Below are 15,932 nucleotides of genomic sequence, written 5' to 3' on the forward strand. Positions count from 1 at the left end.
ATCATAATCTCCCTTTGAATACAAAGTAATCATGTAGATGTTCTGCCCCTTTTCCGCATAATCAATGCGTGTTCGTAAATGCCAAGCTTCCTCAGAGAAAAAAGTGAACATAGCCTTTGTATTTGGTTTGAAATTGGCCATATACCTTGCAACAAGCATCCATCCTACAGTTTCATCTGGTTTTTGCTCCATCTCCTCGTCCTCCTCCTCAAACTCAAGGTGTACAGCATCCTCCATGTCCACGATGCCACAAACTTGCACAACTGCACCTTGCCTGAACCCTGACGCGTCGTCATTGTCTCCGCCGTCCCAATTCCCTGCATCCGCTTCGTCTCTTTCTGCCTCCAGGAACGCCCGTTGGCGCAGCAGCGGAACTGCCCCGACACCACCGGAGGGCTTCGGGCGGGTAGGCCTCTCAGCGAGTCCCCCTTGTTCGCCCCCACCCCCCGGCGCCGCCATTAGCAGTCCCACCGGATTTGGCGCCGCACGTGCACTCCCGGGACGCGATCCGCCGCCAACAACTCCGCCACGACGCGGCTGCTCTGTTCCAGCCATGTTCTCACACGTCCTCTCCTGGCGGCGATTCGTCCCCTCGTTCATCTTCGCTCCCTTCAGATCCATCGCCTTGCCCTTCACAGGAATCAACCGATCTATTGGATCAAAGTTGTAATCTAGGTTTACCGAAAGACTTGGTTTTATGGCGGCAGCTTCCGCCTCTCCCAACTCGTACACGGGCCGGACTCCTCCAGGCCCCTCCTTCCGTGAACGACGCGTGATGCGTACAGACTCCCTCATCGCCTTGCGGCGCATCGATGGACTCTCATACGGTAGCGGCGGCGGCGGTAGGGCAGAATCGCCCATCTCGTCGCCAGAGCCGTGACGTATAGAGTTGACTCGAACACGGAACCAATGATGCAGACAAACTTTGAAAACTAATGTTATACATGTTAGCTATAAGATGACTACAAATGATATGGCATCGTGTTATAGCCAGCAGTTGGCTATACTATTGGAATTGCTCTTAGCGAAGTTTAGGCTGGGCCTGGCATGGGCCCTCTATCCTTTACCGCTGTGATGGCCTGGCATTAGCTTTGACCGTTTGACCTTGACGGCTTCCTCTCTCTAACTACGGAGTACTACGGAGTACTAACGTCCGTTACTCCTCCAGCTGGCTTTTACTACGAGTGCTACCAGCCCCGCTCCGGTCAATCCCAGTCAAAAGTGGATGCCCCTCCCCTTCCCCTTCTCCTTCACCTCTACCCACCTCCTACCCTCCCAAACCCTAGCCTTCTCCACACTTCCATGGCCGACGGCGAGCCGGACGCGCCGGCGGAGGATAAGCACCCAGCCCCGGCGGCCTCGCCACCCGACGTGGACAAGCCCCCGCCGCCGGAAGCCCCCGATGCGCCTCTAGCCGAGACGAAGCCGGGGAAATCGGTGGTGACGGCCACGGAGCCGGAGCCGGAGCCCAAGGTGATGGAGAAGAAGGAGGCGGGACCCAAGGTGAAACTGGAGAAAAAGGACAAGGAAAAGGTGGAGATCGACGCCACGCGCCGCCCGGCCGGGGCTAGCCCGGATGCGCCCATCCTCGCCGTGCCCATGCTGGCTGTGCCCTGCTTCATCGCTCCTCCGGGTTTCGCGGTGCGTGCGCTCTTTCTTTTCTTTTTGTTTGCCAGGCCATCTTATTATCATGGATTGAATGTGCCTTTAAAAAGTTTCGAGGTATGATATATAATGCTTATGGGTGCAGCCTTCTCAATCTCAGCTCCTTTCTAGTCTCAAGGATAAACACACTGTATGTTGTTGTTGTTGTTGTTGTTGTTGTTCAGACACCTCTGAACGAACAATATGGTTACCGCTCCAGCCCAGATACAGAAATGCGTGTTTCATGATTTTGGATCCTTGTTAACTTCGCCAGTCTGGGCAGACAAGTAACTATGATATCATCTGCCATGTCATAGCTGATGCTGCTCTATCCTTCCTAGCCTATGTTCGTGCATTACTTTAATAATATTACATCCAGATTGGAATTAAAAATTCCAATAATCGACAACATCTTGGAATATGGGTCACACAATGTGCCCAAACTTGTGTGTTTTTCTGTCTCAGTACTTCTATAATACATTTTTGGTATAGCGGTCATGCTTTGGAACTCATGTACATTACAACTGCTAGGTGCCTAGGTAGCGTCTTGAGTGATTACAACACTTTTAAGTCATCAATTTATCATCTTATCCAATCATAGTGGCTACTGCTACATGTCCTTGTAAGATTTGCTTTCACACCATTAGTGGTGTCAAAGAAACTGAATCCCTGGGGTTAAACTATCAAAACCCACACATGTATTGCATTTCAGTTCGAATGATCCGTGTCAATTTTTCTACACTTAGGACGTTTGTCGATATAGTGTTGCTACATAGATCGTGGACACAAGTTACTCAACAAAGTTTTTCAACTCTACTCTGCAATTGCACTTTAATTGTTCAAGGAAGGTGTCATAATTTCACCAACGAATAACACATATAGATATGCATACGCGGCTCAACTTTGATGATGTTAAATAAAAATATATTGAATTTAGAACAAGTTTGTACTTGGTTCAAGGAGTAACATCAAACCAACACACTAATTTGTATAGATATGGGCAGTTTACTTAATTCATTGTTACTGTATTTTTCACCTCATTTTAGTTGTTGCAATATGTACCGTTCGTTATCATATATGTGCTAGTACCAGTAGATCACAGTTAAACAGGAAGATATAGGTCAGTATGCATTGTATATATATTGGTTTTCTCTACTTTTTTATGTAGATTAGGACTGGCCTAATCTTGTGCACTATTCCACAAAATTCATAAGTTGTTGGTATGTTGGTTGAACTACTTCATAATTTCATGGGTAGACAGAGATTTGCATTGATACATATAGTTTGGTGGGATGGTCTTTCCTATAGCATGCCCACAGTTGTCTCTTGCTAGAAATGCAGTAATGAATATGTGTTACAAGAACCTTAGGGTTTTTATTTTGGTTTACTAATTGGATTTTTATGATCTTTTCTGAAAATAGGGCCATTTTTCAATGAGTCATCAAGCAGCTTTGGCAAGTGTTACAGCTCATGCACAAATGCAACTACAATCACCAACATCATCTGCATATTCAGAAGGGCTGCCAAGTCCGTTTCCTCATCCTATAACACCTAAAGCTATTCGGCCACTACAGCAAGAACCATCACTAGCTCAGGGAAGTATTTGCAGACCAATTGCACAAAGCCCATCCTCATCTGAGTCAAAATTGCATCGTCATGCTACTGTAAATATGGTGGGTGATGGCTTTAATTGGAGGAAGTATGGTCAGAAGCAAGTGAAAAGTAGTGATAATTCCAGAAGCTACTACAGATGTACAAGCTCAAGTTGTTTGGCTAAAAAGAAAGTTGAGCATTCTCCTGATGGCCGTGTTATAGAAATCATATATAAAGGTACACATAGTCATGAGCGTCCACAGAAGACCAGATCTGTAAAAGAGAAAGGGCATCACATCAATGTTTCCCCCAGAGGCGGTGAAACCTTGCGGCTTGTGAACAGCGACATTATGGATTCTCGTACACCGACATCTAAATTAAACCAGATTGCTGTCATTGAAAAATCTGAACAGCAGCTCTTTTGCTCAAGTGATTGTGAAGGGGATGCTGGTAACAAATCCGAAGATGAGCATCCTAGTGCAGAGCCACAGCCAAAGCGAAGGTCATTGTGCCGTGGCACTATTTTTAACGTTATATAATATTTTTTGTGATTAGTGTTCTTACCTTTGTTTTCTCTATTGTATTGGTTTTTGAACAGGATAATCGAAGCCACAACACCTAACTTAACTCCAGTTCTCCGAACTGTCAGAGAGCAAAAGATGATCGTCCAGGCTGGGAAGACGAGCGATGGGTACAGATGGCGCAAGTATGGCCAGAAAATTGTGAAGGGGAATCCAAACCCCAGGTGTGTGCTGCTATCTCTGACTCATGGTTACTGCAGTGGTGCTATTCTAGGTTGTTCTTAATGATGGTGCACATTTAATCTCAATTTGAATACAGTACTATAAAGTGATGTTAATAGCACAACCTTATATTTATGAGAACAGTAGGTCAGTACCATCGCAAATATGTCTAAATTGGGGGAAAAACAGGTCTAAATATTGTCTACTTGTTTAGGCAGTCACCTAGGTCCTCAGTCAGTGGGGCACAAATCGCTATGGTTCGGGTCTAGAAGGTAGGCTAGTTCGTGACTGGCTCAGAGCCAAAGCGGTGGCAGGTAAGAGGGCTGGTTGTAAAGCATCTGCAAGAGAGGACCGATGAATGAGCTGGCAGTCTGGCAAACCAGAGGTTGCAGTGCTGGTTCCGAAGCTTGATGAAGGAAAACAACAAGAGACAGGCGTGGGAGTTGGATTATATCTGCAATGCAGTGACAGTCCAGATATTCGCATCAAAACAGTCGTGGTCGGTCCTGGTTTATTTCAGCAGTTACGATTTCCACATGAGCCTTAAAGAAATTTGTTTCCTCTTTCTTTGCTGACCTCCACATCTTCCTCAATGCCTGCTCTGATCTGCTTCTTCTACCTTAAACGGGTGTATGCACTGCTCTGCATATGCCCTCGCCATGCACTGCTCCACCTCTGCTCTCACCATGCTCTTCACTTTCTGCTAAAGCCACTCTCCTCCTCCATAACCTGATGTGTTTAACATAACTCATAGTCGTTCGGGGGCACCGGGCCCCACCGCCTGCTTAGCACGTAGCACTTTCTTGAACTTTGAGGTTGACATGTTGGTTCCAGGACCGTGTGTCAGTGATCAATTGGATGATATTTTTCAACTCAGTTTGATCCTTGTGATGGTAATGACCAATGAGCAATATCGCCTAATATTATTTTGATTCATTGTTTTGTGTCCTCAAAGTGGATCATGAGCTCTGGCTGGGCGGGCCTACTTCAATTCAAGGGTATTCAGTTGAATACCCAAATATTTTGAGCAAATACTGGTATACAAATGTTCTATGGAATATGTATAATAGAAGTAAGCTATCCTATGATGACATAAAAGGACGGAGTAGCTCAATTGGTTTGGAAGAATTGCTAGGACGTTTGGTGCAGGGTTCAAACCCCATGTTTTCCATTTTTCCTTGTTTTCAAAATAATTCTTTTGCATGTGCATTTATTATAAAAAGGCTCGTATAGTGTTATTTCTACTCATGTATTCATGCTAACTCAACTATTAGTTAGAAATTTGTACGTGTTACATATTCGATACTTTAAAGCTGTATGTACTTTTGTTACTTTCTCTTATCCAAAATAAGTGTCTCAAGCTTATCTAGATTCAGATGTATAAAAAGATCCCATGTTGGTAAACTCATACTTTTCTCAAGCACAACTATCCTTCATTGTGAGGGTTTCTCAAGTAAATATGGGATACTTATATTTATTAGTTCATACTCTAATTTTTTTAAACCTTTATTGTATATGATAAAATATTTTTACAGTTTTGAATACCCATGCTCAAGATCCTAGGCCTGCCCCTGACTCTGGGCCCCACTTTTTTCAACCTACAGTAATACCTATATTCCCTTAAGTCATTATTTTAGTCATAGAGGTGCTTTATCTCTTGCTATTCAGTTTATACCTTTATTTCCTTAGGTCTTTTTAGCCTTACTGGAGGGGTAGTTTTTTCCAGACCTCGGCCTCTGGGGATACTGAGTTCTTGCATTGAACTGGCAGCTGGCAAAGCTCGTCGTATCCTCCACTTCTCGCATGTTTAATGTTGAAATTGTCCATACAATATTTGCACAAACGAGATCAAATTGTGTTTGCGGGAACTGAAAGACTCATGCAACACCAGTCTTAGGTACTATAAATGGTATTATGGAAACTGAATCCCTCGTGCAACACCTCTGGGTACCGAGTTCTTGCATTGAACTGCTGGCTGATGATGCTGGTTGGTATTTTCACGTGTTTGAAGTTGAAACTGTCCATACAATATTTGCACAGATGATACCCAATTGTGTTTTTTTGTGGAAATTGAATGCCTCATTCGACATCATCTTGAACTCGAAATGGTATTATGGTTGGATGGGATTGATGGCGTGTCACGCACAGGAGGTCAAGATACCTGCTCTTGGGTAGTGCCATGTTGGCAGTGGTTTGGAAGCTTAAGTGCACATTGCTCCAACGGAGGAATGAACCATGAAAGGAAAAGAGATACTTGGATAATTCTTTCTTGCCCTCTGAGCATGTGTTTGGTCCCTAGCATAGTGAGGGACCTTAACAAACTTTCTAAGAGAATCTTAACTCAAATCATCATGTTCTTGACCTCCTGCGATAACCGGTACCATACATATATTTCCATGTTTTTTTCTCTTGTGAAAAATAGCCATGCCATTAGTGGTGGTCACTCTCTTGGTCAGCATGCCACTTTGTCATATATCGGTTATCGGAGAGCTGATATCTCTTGTCCCTTTGGTGATCGCACTGTACAAGTACCTGGGATTACACATCGTCTCACCTATTGCTATTAGGGCATCTCCAGCGGCTCGACGCCTCGACCCATCTGGTCCTGGCTCGTCCGAAATGTCCGCGCGGATAGGTGGACCGTGTGCACACGCTCCAGCGGTGCGACCCAAATGGACCAACCTATCCAGCACGACCCATCCTTCCACCAAATTTGGGGAACATATGCGTATGCGCGGACAACACGTGTCCTCCCGCGTCTACCATGGGCCTGCATGGAAGGCTGGAAGCAACCTGACGGTAGAAAGCTGACCGACGGCAACAGCCATAGCCATCAAAGCCATCGCTGACCACTGCAACCTGACGGTAGAAGTTCCGCGTGCCTGCACCGGCATTGATGGCCAGGGCTACTTAAACTGGCTCTGTGCCCGTCTCTCCTCCCCACTCCCACGGCTAGAGCCATTGCCAGCAAACCATTGCCGATGCAACCACCAACACCGCCGTCGATGAAGATGCCTAAGTGGCTCAAGAAGACGGACAATGATGCCGAGGTCAGCCCCTTGCGATGTCGCCGGACCGCTCTGCCACATCGATCACCTGCACGACGAAATCTGCCGCCGCAGCGGTGGCGTGCTACCAGCCACTGCCGCCACGGGAGCACGGCAGGTGCTGGAGTGCCAGCGGCGGTGGGGGCCGACCTGTGCCGGCACCGCGATGTCTCACTACCTGGTGGCTGGCATCTCAACAAAGCCAGGGTGCCGGTGCTGCATGCGTCGACGGACGGCCAGGCATTGGAGGACGAGATGCCTGCTGCTGACAACTCCACCGCAGTACATGCCCCACCCGCTGAAGTACATGCCGCCGGCGATCCCTGCGTGGGCGCAGCAAGGGCCAGACGCGCTCAGACGCCTCCGCCGTTCATAGACCTCGTCTCCGGCGAAGAAGGAGATGGCAGCGCTGGGAATTAGGGTGTGGTTTTTTTCTTTTTTATTTCCTATGTAAAATTATGTTTGAATGAATGAGATGTTTTTCAATTTTTTGCACGCTTTTAATTTTTATTTGAATTCAATTGATTTGTTGTCTGCGGCCAAAATGGCCAGCGCGGACCGAATGGGTCACGCTGCTATTGGCGCTGGCCTGGCAGGCTCGACCCAGACCCAAATTCCGTACACGGCACGATCCAAACGGACAGAATCAGATCATTTGGGTCGCTGTTATGGGTCGCGCAGCTGGAGATGCCCTTAGCCATTGAGCTTGTGGTCGCTACAATAGTATGGGCGTGATATTGAGTGTAAAGGGATGGGCCACATGGGTGTAGTACCAACACGATAATACTAGTCAGTATACTGTTGGAATTTGGTTTAGTAGATGGGCACTGAAGGACAAAAGTACTCTGTTGCCATTGGTTTATTATTCGATGCACACCTCCATCATGCACTGTATTCCTTAAGGCATCTGGATTGTTGCACTTTGTTGATTGGTGCTCCATACTTGAGTCATGCTTGACAAAAATTTAATGTGCATTTGTTCAATTTTATGATTTTTTTGTTTGTTTGCTACAACCCTGCTGCCGATGTCCAAAGATCACAAGTTCCCCACACATTTTTTTAGCTGTCTTGTATTAAATTGCTTTCAAATGTTTGAAATCTGCTAGAGATCATTGTCTATGGTGTGACTTAGATATGTTCTAATATCTTATTTGCACAATATGAAAATTGCACATGACCAACATCAATTTCACAAAGAACAAAGCTACTCCCTCCGTCCCATGGAAGTTGTCTAAGATTTGTCAAAATTTGGATGTATCTAGGCACTAAATAGCATCTAGATACATCCAAATTTTGACAAATCTCAGACAACCTTCATGGGACGGAGGAACTATGTAACATAAGCTAATTACGTTATATATCATTAACAGTTGCCACACAAAGTGTAACTTTTGACTCTCATGTTGTGTGACAAAACCATTTTTATTAAGCTTTCATCGTTCTAAATTTTTCTTACTACTTTAAATGATTTGGCAGCTCTCTTGCCGGTTGCTCGTAGAAAATAAGCATTGTTTATTATTCTCTGCCCTAATATGCTGTTTCAGCCGGTATTGTTTTAATGATATTGATTTTTGTTGAACCTTCACAGGAGCTATTACCGCTGCACACATGATGGATGTCCTGTCCGTAAGCACGTTGAAAAAGCACCGGATGATGTAAACAATATGGTAGTAACTTATGAAGGAAAGCACAACCACGATCAACCATTTAGAAGCAACAACGAGTTGAGGGATGGATCTATTTCTGTGATCACTTCAGCAGTAACCATCGCTGAGCTACCCAGCGCTTTGCCTTTGACACCAGATGGGAAATCTCCAACCAGCACACAGAAGGCGGCTGACAGTGAGTCCGCTAAGGTCACGGGTTTAGAACTTGGAGATAAGAAGCCTCCGGAGAGTGCACAAACCCTGCTCAGCATAAAAACTGACCCGGATGACATGAAGAGTTCCCTCCTAAAAGATACTTCTGCCATAGTTCCTGTGCAAAACAATTGATTCTGTGAGGTTAGGTTGGATTCAACTAGCATTAATTTATGGTATTTATATTTATTGGTTCTGTGAGCTGTTGTGTTAGCTTCTGTATATGAGATGAGCGGTCAGCATTCTGTGGAGCACCACCGGATTGACATAAGTTTCGATGGAGAATGTAGGTTCAGAAAGCCATGAAACTTACAGCTGTGATCCCTCTGTATAGCTATAGGTACTGTATCACTTACAGAGGCTAAGCAACAAGGAAGACACAGAACCTTAATGTGTGGGGCTCTTTAACTGTATTGTTCTAGTTGGATTTGTTGCAAACACTAACTGATCCGAGCTATGGTGAATTTATTTGTTGTTATATTCATGAAGTATGCAAGTTATAGTTTATGGACCTGCACTATTTGTGGACTTGGTATTTATATTCCAGTATTCTTTTGTGATGCTCACATAATAGTGCTGAAGAGTGAAGATATTGCATACGAAGTACTCGCTTGGATCCCTTTTTTTTTTGACATGGAACGTGCTATTCCATTAAAAAATCGACGACTCAGCAAATCCGCTGGCCGCCTTGACCCTTAACAAATTCTGGCAATGCCTCCAGCCAACAAGACTGGAGTCTCTTTTAATTGACTTGTATTACATAGGTTTATCTTAGAGATAAATTGTTGGGGTTTTGGGTAGTCAGCGGTGAAAGCTTAAACACGATGATCTGCATGGCTAAAAAGTTGGGGTATGGTCATTGGCAATTTGTTGATGAGCTTCTTCGTTTATCTGTGGTTTCTGATTTGCCATCCAAAGTTCCAAACCAAAGGTGACATTATACATGTGTGCTGAATCGGCCTCTCTTGTTGGTCAGCTGAGCTTGCTGTGCGTATCTATTTACAACACAATAAAGATGATCACTGTTGTGCCAACGCGAAGCTTGGAGCGGGCTGGAAGTCCTTGACTGCATTCTTCACCGCCTCAATGTCAATGTCGACCAGCTTCCCTGTCGTCGACGCGACGATAGTGCAGCTCTTCTTCTCCTCCGCGTACGGCAGGAACACCCTTGCCTTCTCCTCAGAAGAGAAGAGCGCCACGCTGGATAAGAAAAACATGGCGTGAGCACTTCATCCCCAAAGATGCACGTCTGAATAGCTAACTGCACGAGTAAGAACTACAAAAGGACAGCTCCATCTGGTGAGTCTACCATGGCTTGTCACGGGCGTTGGCGAGCTGGACAGCGGCGGTGTTGGTCGCGACAACACCGGCGGCGTCGTTGATGAGGCAGGTGAGCTGTGAGTGAACAGAGAGGACGCAGTGAAAATCGCGCTTCCACAGTCAAAATGATGATTCACGGCGGCGGCTCGAGTCTGCAAAAGATTTGTCTGAACAAGCAAGAGCATGAGGATTAAGAACCTACCTGTCCAGGAGTGGTGATGAAGATGTAGCTGGTCTCCTTGCCCACAATGTCCTCGATCTCTTCTCCGTGCTTCTCATGCGGCATCACAAACAGAGGCCTCAGTCCATTGCCTCCAGAGCTGCATGCCAAAGAGACCATCAGTCACAGCTGCTAGCTGTAGTATGTATCACAATGCCAAGCGCTGGAGAAGACGAATTACCTCATCTCCTTAGCAATCTCTGCCCATTGTTCGAGGGGCAGGAGGCAGTCGTCGTCTCCTCTGGACTTCATGTTGGCGACAGAGTCCGATTCGATGCCGTGGACGATGATGTACTTGCCCTTCTCGACGCCGGCACGGCTGTACTTGTCCTCCACGATCGCCCTCAGCTTCTTGGAGATGGACACTCTCAGCGGCGGTATCGGCTGCTGCGGCACGCCCTTCGCCGGCCGGCCTAGCCACTCCAGCATCTCCTGGTACCTAATAAAATGTGCACGCAAGCAGTTTCAGTATGCGCGTCCTTGAGAATAGTCGGCTTTGCCTTCGTATTTGTGGGAAATGATCGTCAATCTCACATGTTGTACCCGCCGTCGGAGAGATTGGTGGTCGGCGGCTTGAACATCTCGGTGAGGAACAGCCCGGCACCGGCCCCGTTGACGTTTGGATAAACGTAGCCGACCTTCTCGCGCGCCGACGACATGAAGAGGAACAGCGCGTGCCCCGTGCCGGCCAACTTGGTCGACAGGATCATATCGTAGTACCTATTCTGCCATTCGAAGCACAAATCAGAGACAGGTACGTCTTCGTTCAGCTTCAGTTAGTCGATGAAGCAAATCCGCAGCCGTAGCTAGTGCATCCATGGTCGATCCGTACCTTCATCACGCCGAGCTGGTGCGTGTACTCGGCTGGCTCCGGCCACTCGTCGTCGGGGTCGTACACGTTGGCGTACCGGACGTTCTTGCACATCTCGTAGACCTGCTTCCCACGCGCCGACGCCACCACGTCGATGAGCACGCCGGGGTACCTGTCCTTGAGCAGCTGCAGCACGGGGAAGAAGAGCACGTTCTCGTACACGCCGCCGGACACCACGCAGCACGCGCGACGCACGTCGCCGCGCACCTTGGACGCGAGGCTGTCCAGCTCCGGCATGTACGACGGCGGGAACCGGAGGAACCCGTATGGATTCGCGGGGTCCTCCGGCGGCCGCGGGTCCTCCTCCTGCTTCCCGCCGGAGTACACGCCCGTGTAGTCAAAGTCCTCATCGGGGCCGTCGTCGAACGGGTCAAGCCATGGGTTCTTCTTCTTGGATGACGCCGAGGGGGCGCCGCCAGCGAGCCCGGCCCGGCGGCCTGGCAGGAGGTAGCATTGCCTCGGCGCGGGGAGCCTCGCTGCCGCCCCCGGCACCGTCGACGTGGGCCTCGCCGTGAGCGTCGCCATGGACGTGGACATGGTTGGTGTTTGCATTTGTTCTTGCAGTGGTAGAGTGTTGTGATGGATTGGCTTTGGATATCCCTACTGTTTTTTCTTCTCAGCTGAGAGGAGAGGGTAAGGGAAGAGAGGAGGGCTTTGGATTTTGATTTTTTGGATGTGTGGAGGTGAAGGAGAGGGGATGATGATGGTGGCATTTGGGTTTTGGTTTCTTGTCCTCTTTTTATGTAGCAAGTGAAGCATACTAGTCACGCTCAACGGTACTAGAATCCGAATCATCACACTTAAAGTTTTGAGAACTAGAAAAAAAGGGGATGCGATCGCCGGCGGACGTTCGTCGAGCGTGCTCCGTGGTGTCCGAAAAACTCCAGAACGTGTTTACAAGTCGTAAAACGGCTGACGCAGAACAGACCTCGTAAACTAAAACTAAAAAAGGAATATTCGAAAAGTTATCATCTTCTTCACAAGAACTGTCTGCGTTGCTGCCTAGGTACATCTCCCCGTGCGGCCGCCGCCCACGCTCGTGACTGCAGCAACAAGATTGGGAATTAAGCGAGGACGGTCGCGCACAGGAAAGAGCCGAGCGTGAGGAGCCAAAGGTTCGGGTGGCGGCCGGACGTGGCCGTGATTGACTAGCTGCCCGCGCGCATGCATTAGCTGCTATTGCTTGGCTGCTGCCCATACGATAGCTCGACAACATGTATTTTGTATTATACTCGTATGATGTACGTCATGGTAGAGGCTGTTTCTACCCATATATAAACACGTAACACGAGCCAGGGAGAGGTATCGTTTCCGCTTATATGGTATTAGAGCCTCCTCTTTCCAAAACCCTAGCCGCCGAACGATCCAAAAAAATTGCCGCCGCCGCGGTGCTCTGCACTGCCGCTGCCCTAGCCCTCTGCTCCGGCCGCCGCCCTAGCCCTCTGCTCCGGCCGCCGCCACAACACGACCCAAAACTCAAAAACAACCACGAGAACCTACGATACGACCAGCCGCCGCCCTAGACCTGCTCTTCGGCCGCCGCCATGACAACGACCACAAACAAGATCTGATGGCTTCTTCCTCGATGGTTCCCCTCGGCGCTCCGCCGGCAACGAAGCTCACGCGCTCCAACTTCCTCTTCTGGAAGACATTGGTGTTCCCCGCCATCCGCGGTGCCATGGTTATGGGTCTCCTTGAAGGCACTGACCGTGCACCTGCGAAACTCCTTCCATCCAAGGACGCCGATGGCAAGGATATCACCATCTCCAACCCTGCCTATGCTGCATGGATGGCGCGCGACCAGGCAGTCGTGAGCTACCTACTGCAGTCGCTCTCGCCTGAGCTCCTCCCCATGTCTTCGGCATCGAGACCACCGAGGCCGTCTGGAACGCCACCACACGCATGTTCTCCACCGCGTCTCCTGCCAAGGTGAACGCGCTGCGAGGAGCTCTCAACAAAACCAAGAAGGCCTACATGACCATGGCGTAGTTTTTTGCCAAGATGAAGGGCTACGCATCTGAGCTGGTCGCCCTCGGCAAAACCCTCGATGAGAGTGAACTCATCACCTACCTTCTCAATGGCCTTGACGGGACATACAATGACGCTGTCGCATCTGGTAATGGACAACCTGGTATCACTGTTGATGAACTTTGCGATCAGTTAACTGCTCATGATCTTCGTCACTCCATGCTTCAGGATAGAGGCGACAGCTTCACTCCCTCTGTCAACCTGGTTCGTCGCGGCCAGGGTGACACACGCCCTCGTGGACGCGCTGATGATGATGATCGTGGGCCCCACGGTCGTGGTGATGGTGGCTACCGCCGCGATGCTGACCGCGGCTACCGCCGTGGTGATGACCGTGCATACCGACGTGATGATGATCGTGGCAATGGCACCCGCCGCGATCGTGATGATGATCGTGGTCCCCGTGGCCGTGGCGATCGTCGAGATGATGGTAGCTCCGACGCCGCCGCGATGATGGCAACCGGCGTGATGGTGGTCGACGCCGTCAGAACCATGCACCCACTCCATTTGTTGATGTCACCTGCAAAATTTGTACGATCCATGGACATCCCGCAAACGAGTGTTGGTGGCGCTATCAAGACCGCAACAAGGAGGACTCCAATGATGATGTGGAGCGCCAGGACAAATCTGCAAATGCCGCCTCTTACGGAGTTGACACGAACTGGTATCCCGACACCGGTGCCATGGACCACATCACCAACGAGCTGAGCAAACTCACCACCCATGAGAAGTACAAGGGCCGCGACAACGTTCACACGACCAATGGTCATGGTATGCAAATCTTGAAAGTGCATGGAGCCCCCATGTGTGGTTTTGGTAATTAATGACAATCCCTATGGACTAATGTTTGCATTGAGTTATATTTGTAGGAGTTGTCCATAGGCAATGCTTGAACCATAGGTTGGCTTCAAGATTGCAATAAGAAGCTAATGAAGAAGATCAAGTGTCAAGTATGTCTTGAAGATGAAGATGAAGTGAGCCCTCAAGTTCTTCAAGACATCAACATGATGAAGTGCAAGTTCAAGATGAGCCAACTCGAAGAGATCATAAGCTTGAAGCTTGCCATGAAGAAATGAAGTGCAAGTTCAAGATGAGCCATCTCGAAGAGATCCTTTGCTTGACTCTTGCAATCCATATGGTGATCATGGATATGTGAGTATGCGCCGAAGAAGAAGCTCTCCCATGGTGGATTATGGGGGAGCAATCCACAAGACTTCGTCAAGCAAGCACAATCAAGAAAGGCGTTCCATCTTGTTGAGGTCAAGATCGTCATCATTGAGCTCAAGTGGAATGCGCAAGGTTAAGGTTTGCTCTTGATAGGGTTTCTTTCTCACCGGTCTCATGGTGTAGTTGGAGACCGGTTTATAGTTTAGTTGTCGTTCTATCAAGAGGGCTCTCGAGTGAGTAACTTGATCATATCCTTCGGAGAGCTCAAACCTTTGCATCCTTGCATCATGTTTCTTGGTTGTTATTTGGACCTTATCCATGTGATGTTTTAGAGCTTGTACTTATTCTCATGACAAGCTCTATGTGGTGACCCGGCATACCACTGCATGGTGTAGTATGCAAGTCTGATATAACACCAATGAAACACCGTTCCACTAGTATTATATCGCTCAGAGTGGTACAACAGAAACATATGCGAGTCCAAGGCGTGTCTATAGAATTACAACATTGACTCTGTTACATAAGATCATCACAGCCTCCTACTTTACAATGAGGTAAAACTGCAAATAAACTCCAGAAGAACGACTCGTAGTCTAGTCTTATCACGAACTCTATTTGTAGAGTATTTAACTAGCTATATAGGCTATGAATAGATTCTAGCTAAATAGGAGCTAGGTTTAGGAAGCTAGTTCCTTTATATTGCTAATCTAGGTATTCTCCTTGTTGGATGTGGTATTTGACTCTTCTGATAGGGTCCTGTCCCGTGAAGTAGTTGTTGACTCCTCGGTCTTCGAGTTGCACTGTAGATCCTCCTTCTATGCCTCCAAATCTAAGCAGGGGATTTAAGAGTGGTATGAGTACGAGCGTACTCAACAAGTTCATTATAGGAAAGAGGTGTTTAATGCACTAGCTACAGCATTAGACCAGAAAGTCTAATACCAATGCAGGTTTTCATAACCATTTCTTCAAAAGGTTGCTTTTATTCAGAAGAACTATGTCCGTCAGCCTTCACTGGTTTACTAGAACTTCATGGAGTTCCTTTCCGGCAGCGTTCGCAGTTCCAAACTAGGAACAGGGAGTGACAAGTTACGATTCATTACACTTGGCAGAGGTGTATTGCTTTACCCATAAGAGATCTTAACCTTGTTGCCAACCGGGCGTACTTTCCCATCCACACTTCCTTTGGTGTGAGGCCCGGTATAAGGTCATAACCAATTATATTCCTCCGCTACCTCGCACACCCACCCTTTGTTGCAATCCCCGACCCCGGGTCCTCGCCGGTGTACTTACTCCAATTAAGGATGGCCCCCGACCGCGACAACAGTTCTGGGCTCTACCATAAACTCCTTCACCGGTAGATGCAACCCATCATAGACCGCATTACCGTGGGGAATTAGAGTGGGATCCCCACCCTCCGGTTGTGCTCGCAAGCCACAACTGCTA

The 15,932-nt window shown here is 48.0% G+C and overlaps 2 protein-coding genes across 2 annotated transcripts; one reads left to right on the forward strand and one right to left on the reverse strand.

Annotated features, from left to right (window-relative positions):
- Positions 1 to 1,196: 1,196 nt before the first annotated feature.
- LOC127301021 (probable WRKY transcription factor 32) lies at positions 1,197 to 9,399 on the forward strand. The gene is made up of 4 exons (XM_051331227.1): positions 1,197 to 1,641; positions 3,066 to 3,739; positions 3,836 to 3,982; positions 8,616 to 9,399. Exons 1-4 carry the CDS (start codon positions 1,303 to 1,305, stop codon positions 9,019 to 9,021), a joined length of 1,566 nt encoding a protein of 521 aa, XP_051187187.1. The 5' UTR covers positions 1,197 to 1,302; the 3' UTR covers positions 9,022 to 9,399.
- A 340-nt stretch (positions 9,400 to 9,739) lies between these two features.
- On the reverse strand, positions 9,740 to 11,996 carry LOC127301022 (photosynthetic NDH subunit of subcomplex B 1, chloroplastic). Its single transcript, XM_051331228.2, has 6 exons — positions 11,259 to 11,996; positions 10,961 to 11,151; positions 10,608 to 10,865; positions 10,409 to 10,526; positions 10,196 to 10,281; positions 9,740 to 10,086 (listed from the first exon to the last, which is right to left on the reverse strand). The coding sequence occupies exons 1-6, from the start codon at positions 11,847 to 11,849 to the stop codon at positions 9,906 to 9,908; spliced, it is 1,425 nt and encodes a 474-aa protein (XP_051187188.1). The 5' UTR covers positions 11,850 to 11,996; the 3' UTR covers positions 9,740 to 9,905.
- Between the last annotated feature and the right edge of the window lie 3,936 nt (positions 11,997 to 15,932).

This window comes from Lolium perenne, chromosome 7 (genome assembly GCF_019359855.2).
Source record: "Lolium perenne isolate Kyuss_39 chromosome 7, Kyuss_2.0, whole genome shotgun sequence".
NCBI classification, from domain to species: Eukaryota; Viridiplantae; Streptophyta; class Magnoliopsida; order Poales; family Poaceae; genus Lolium; species Lolium perenne.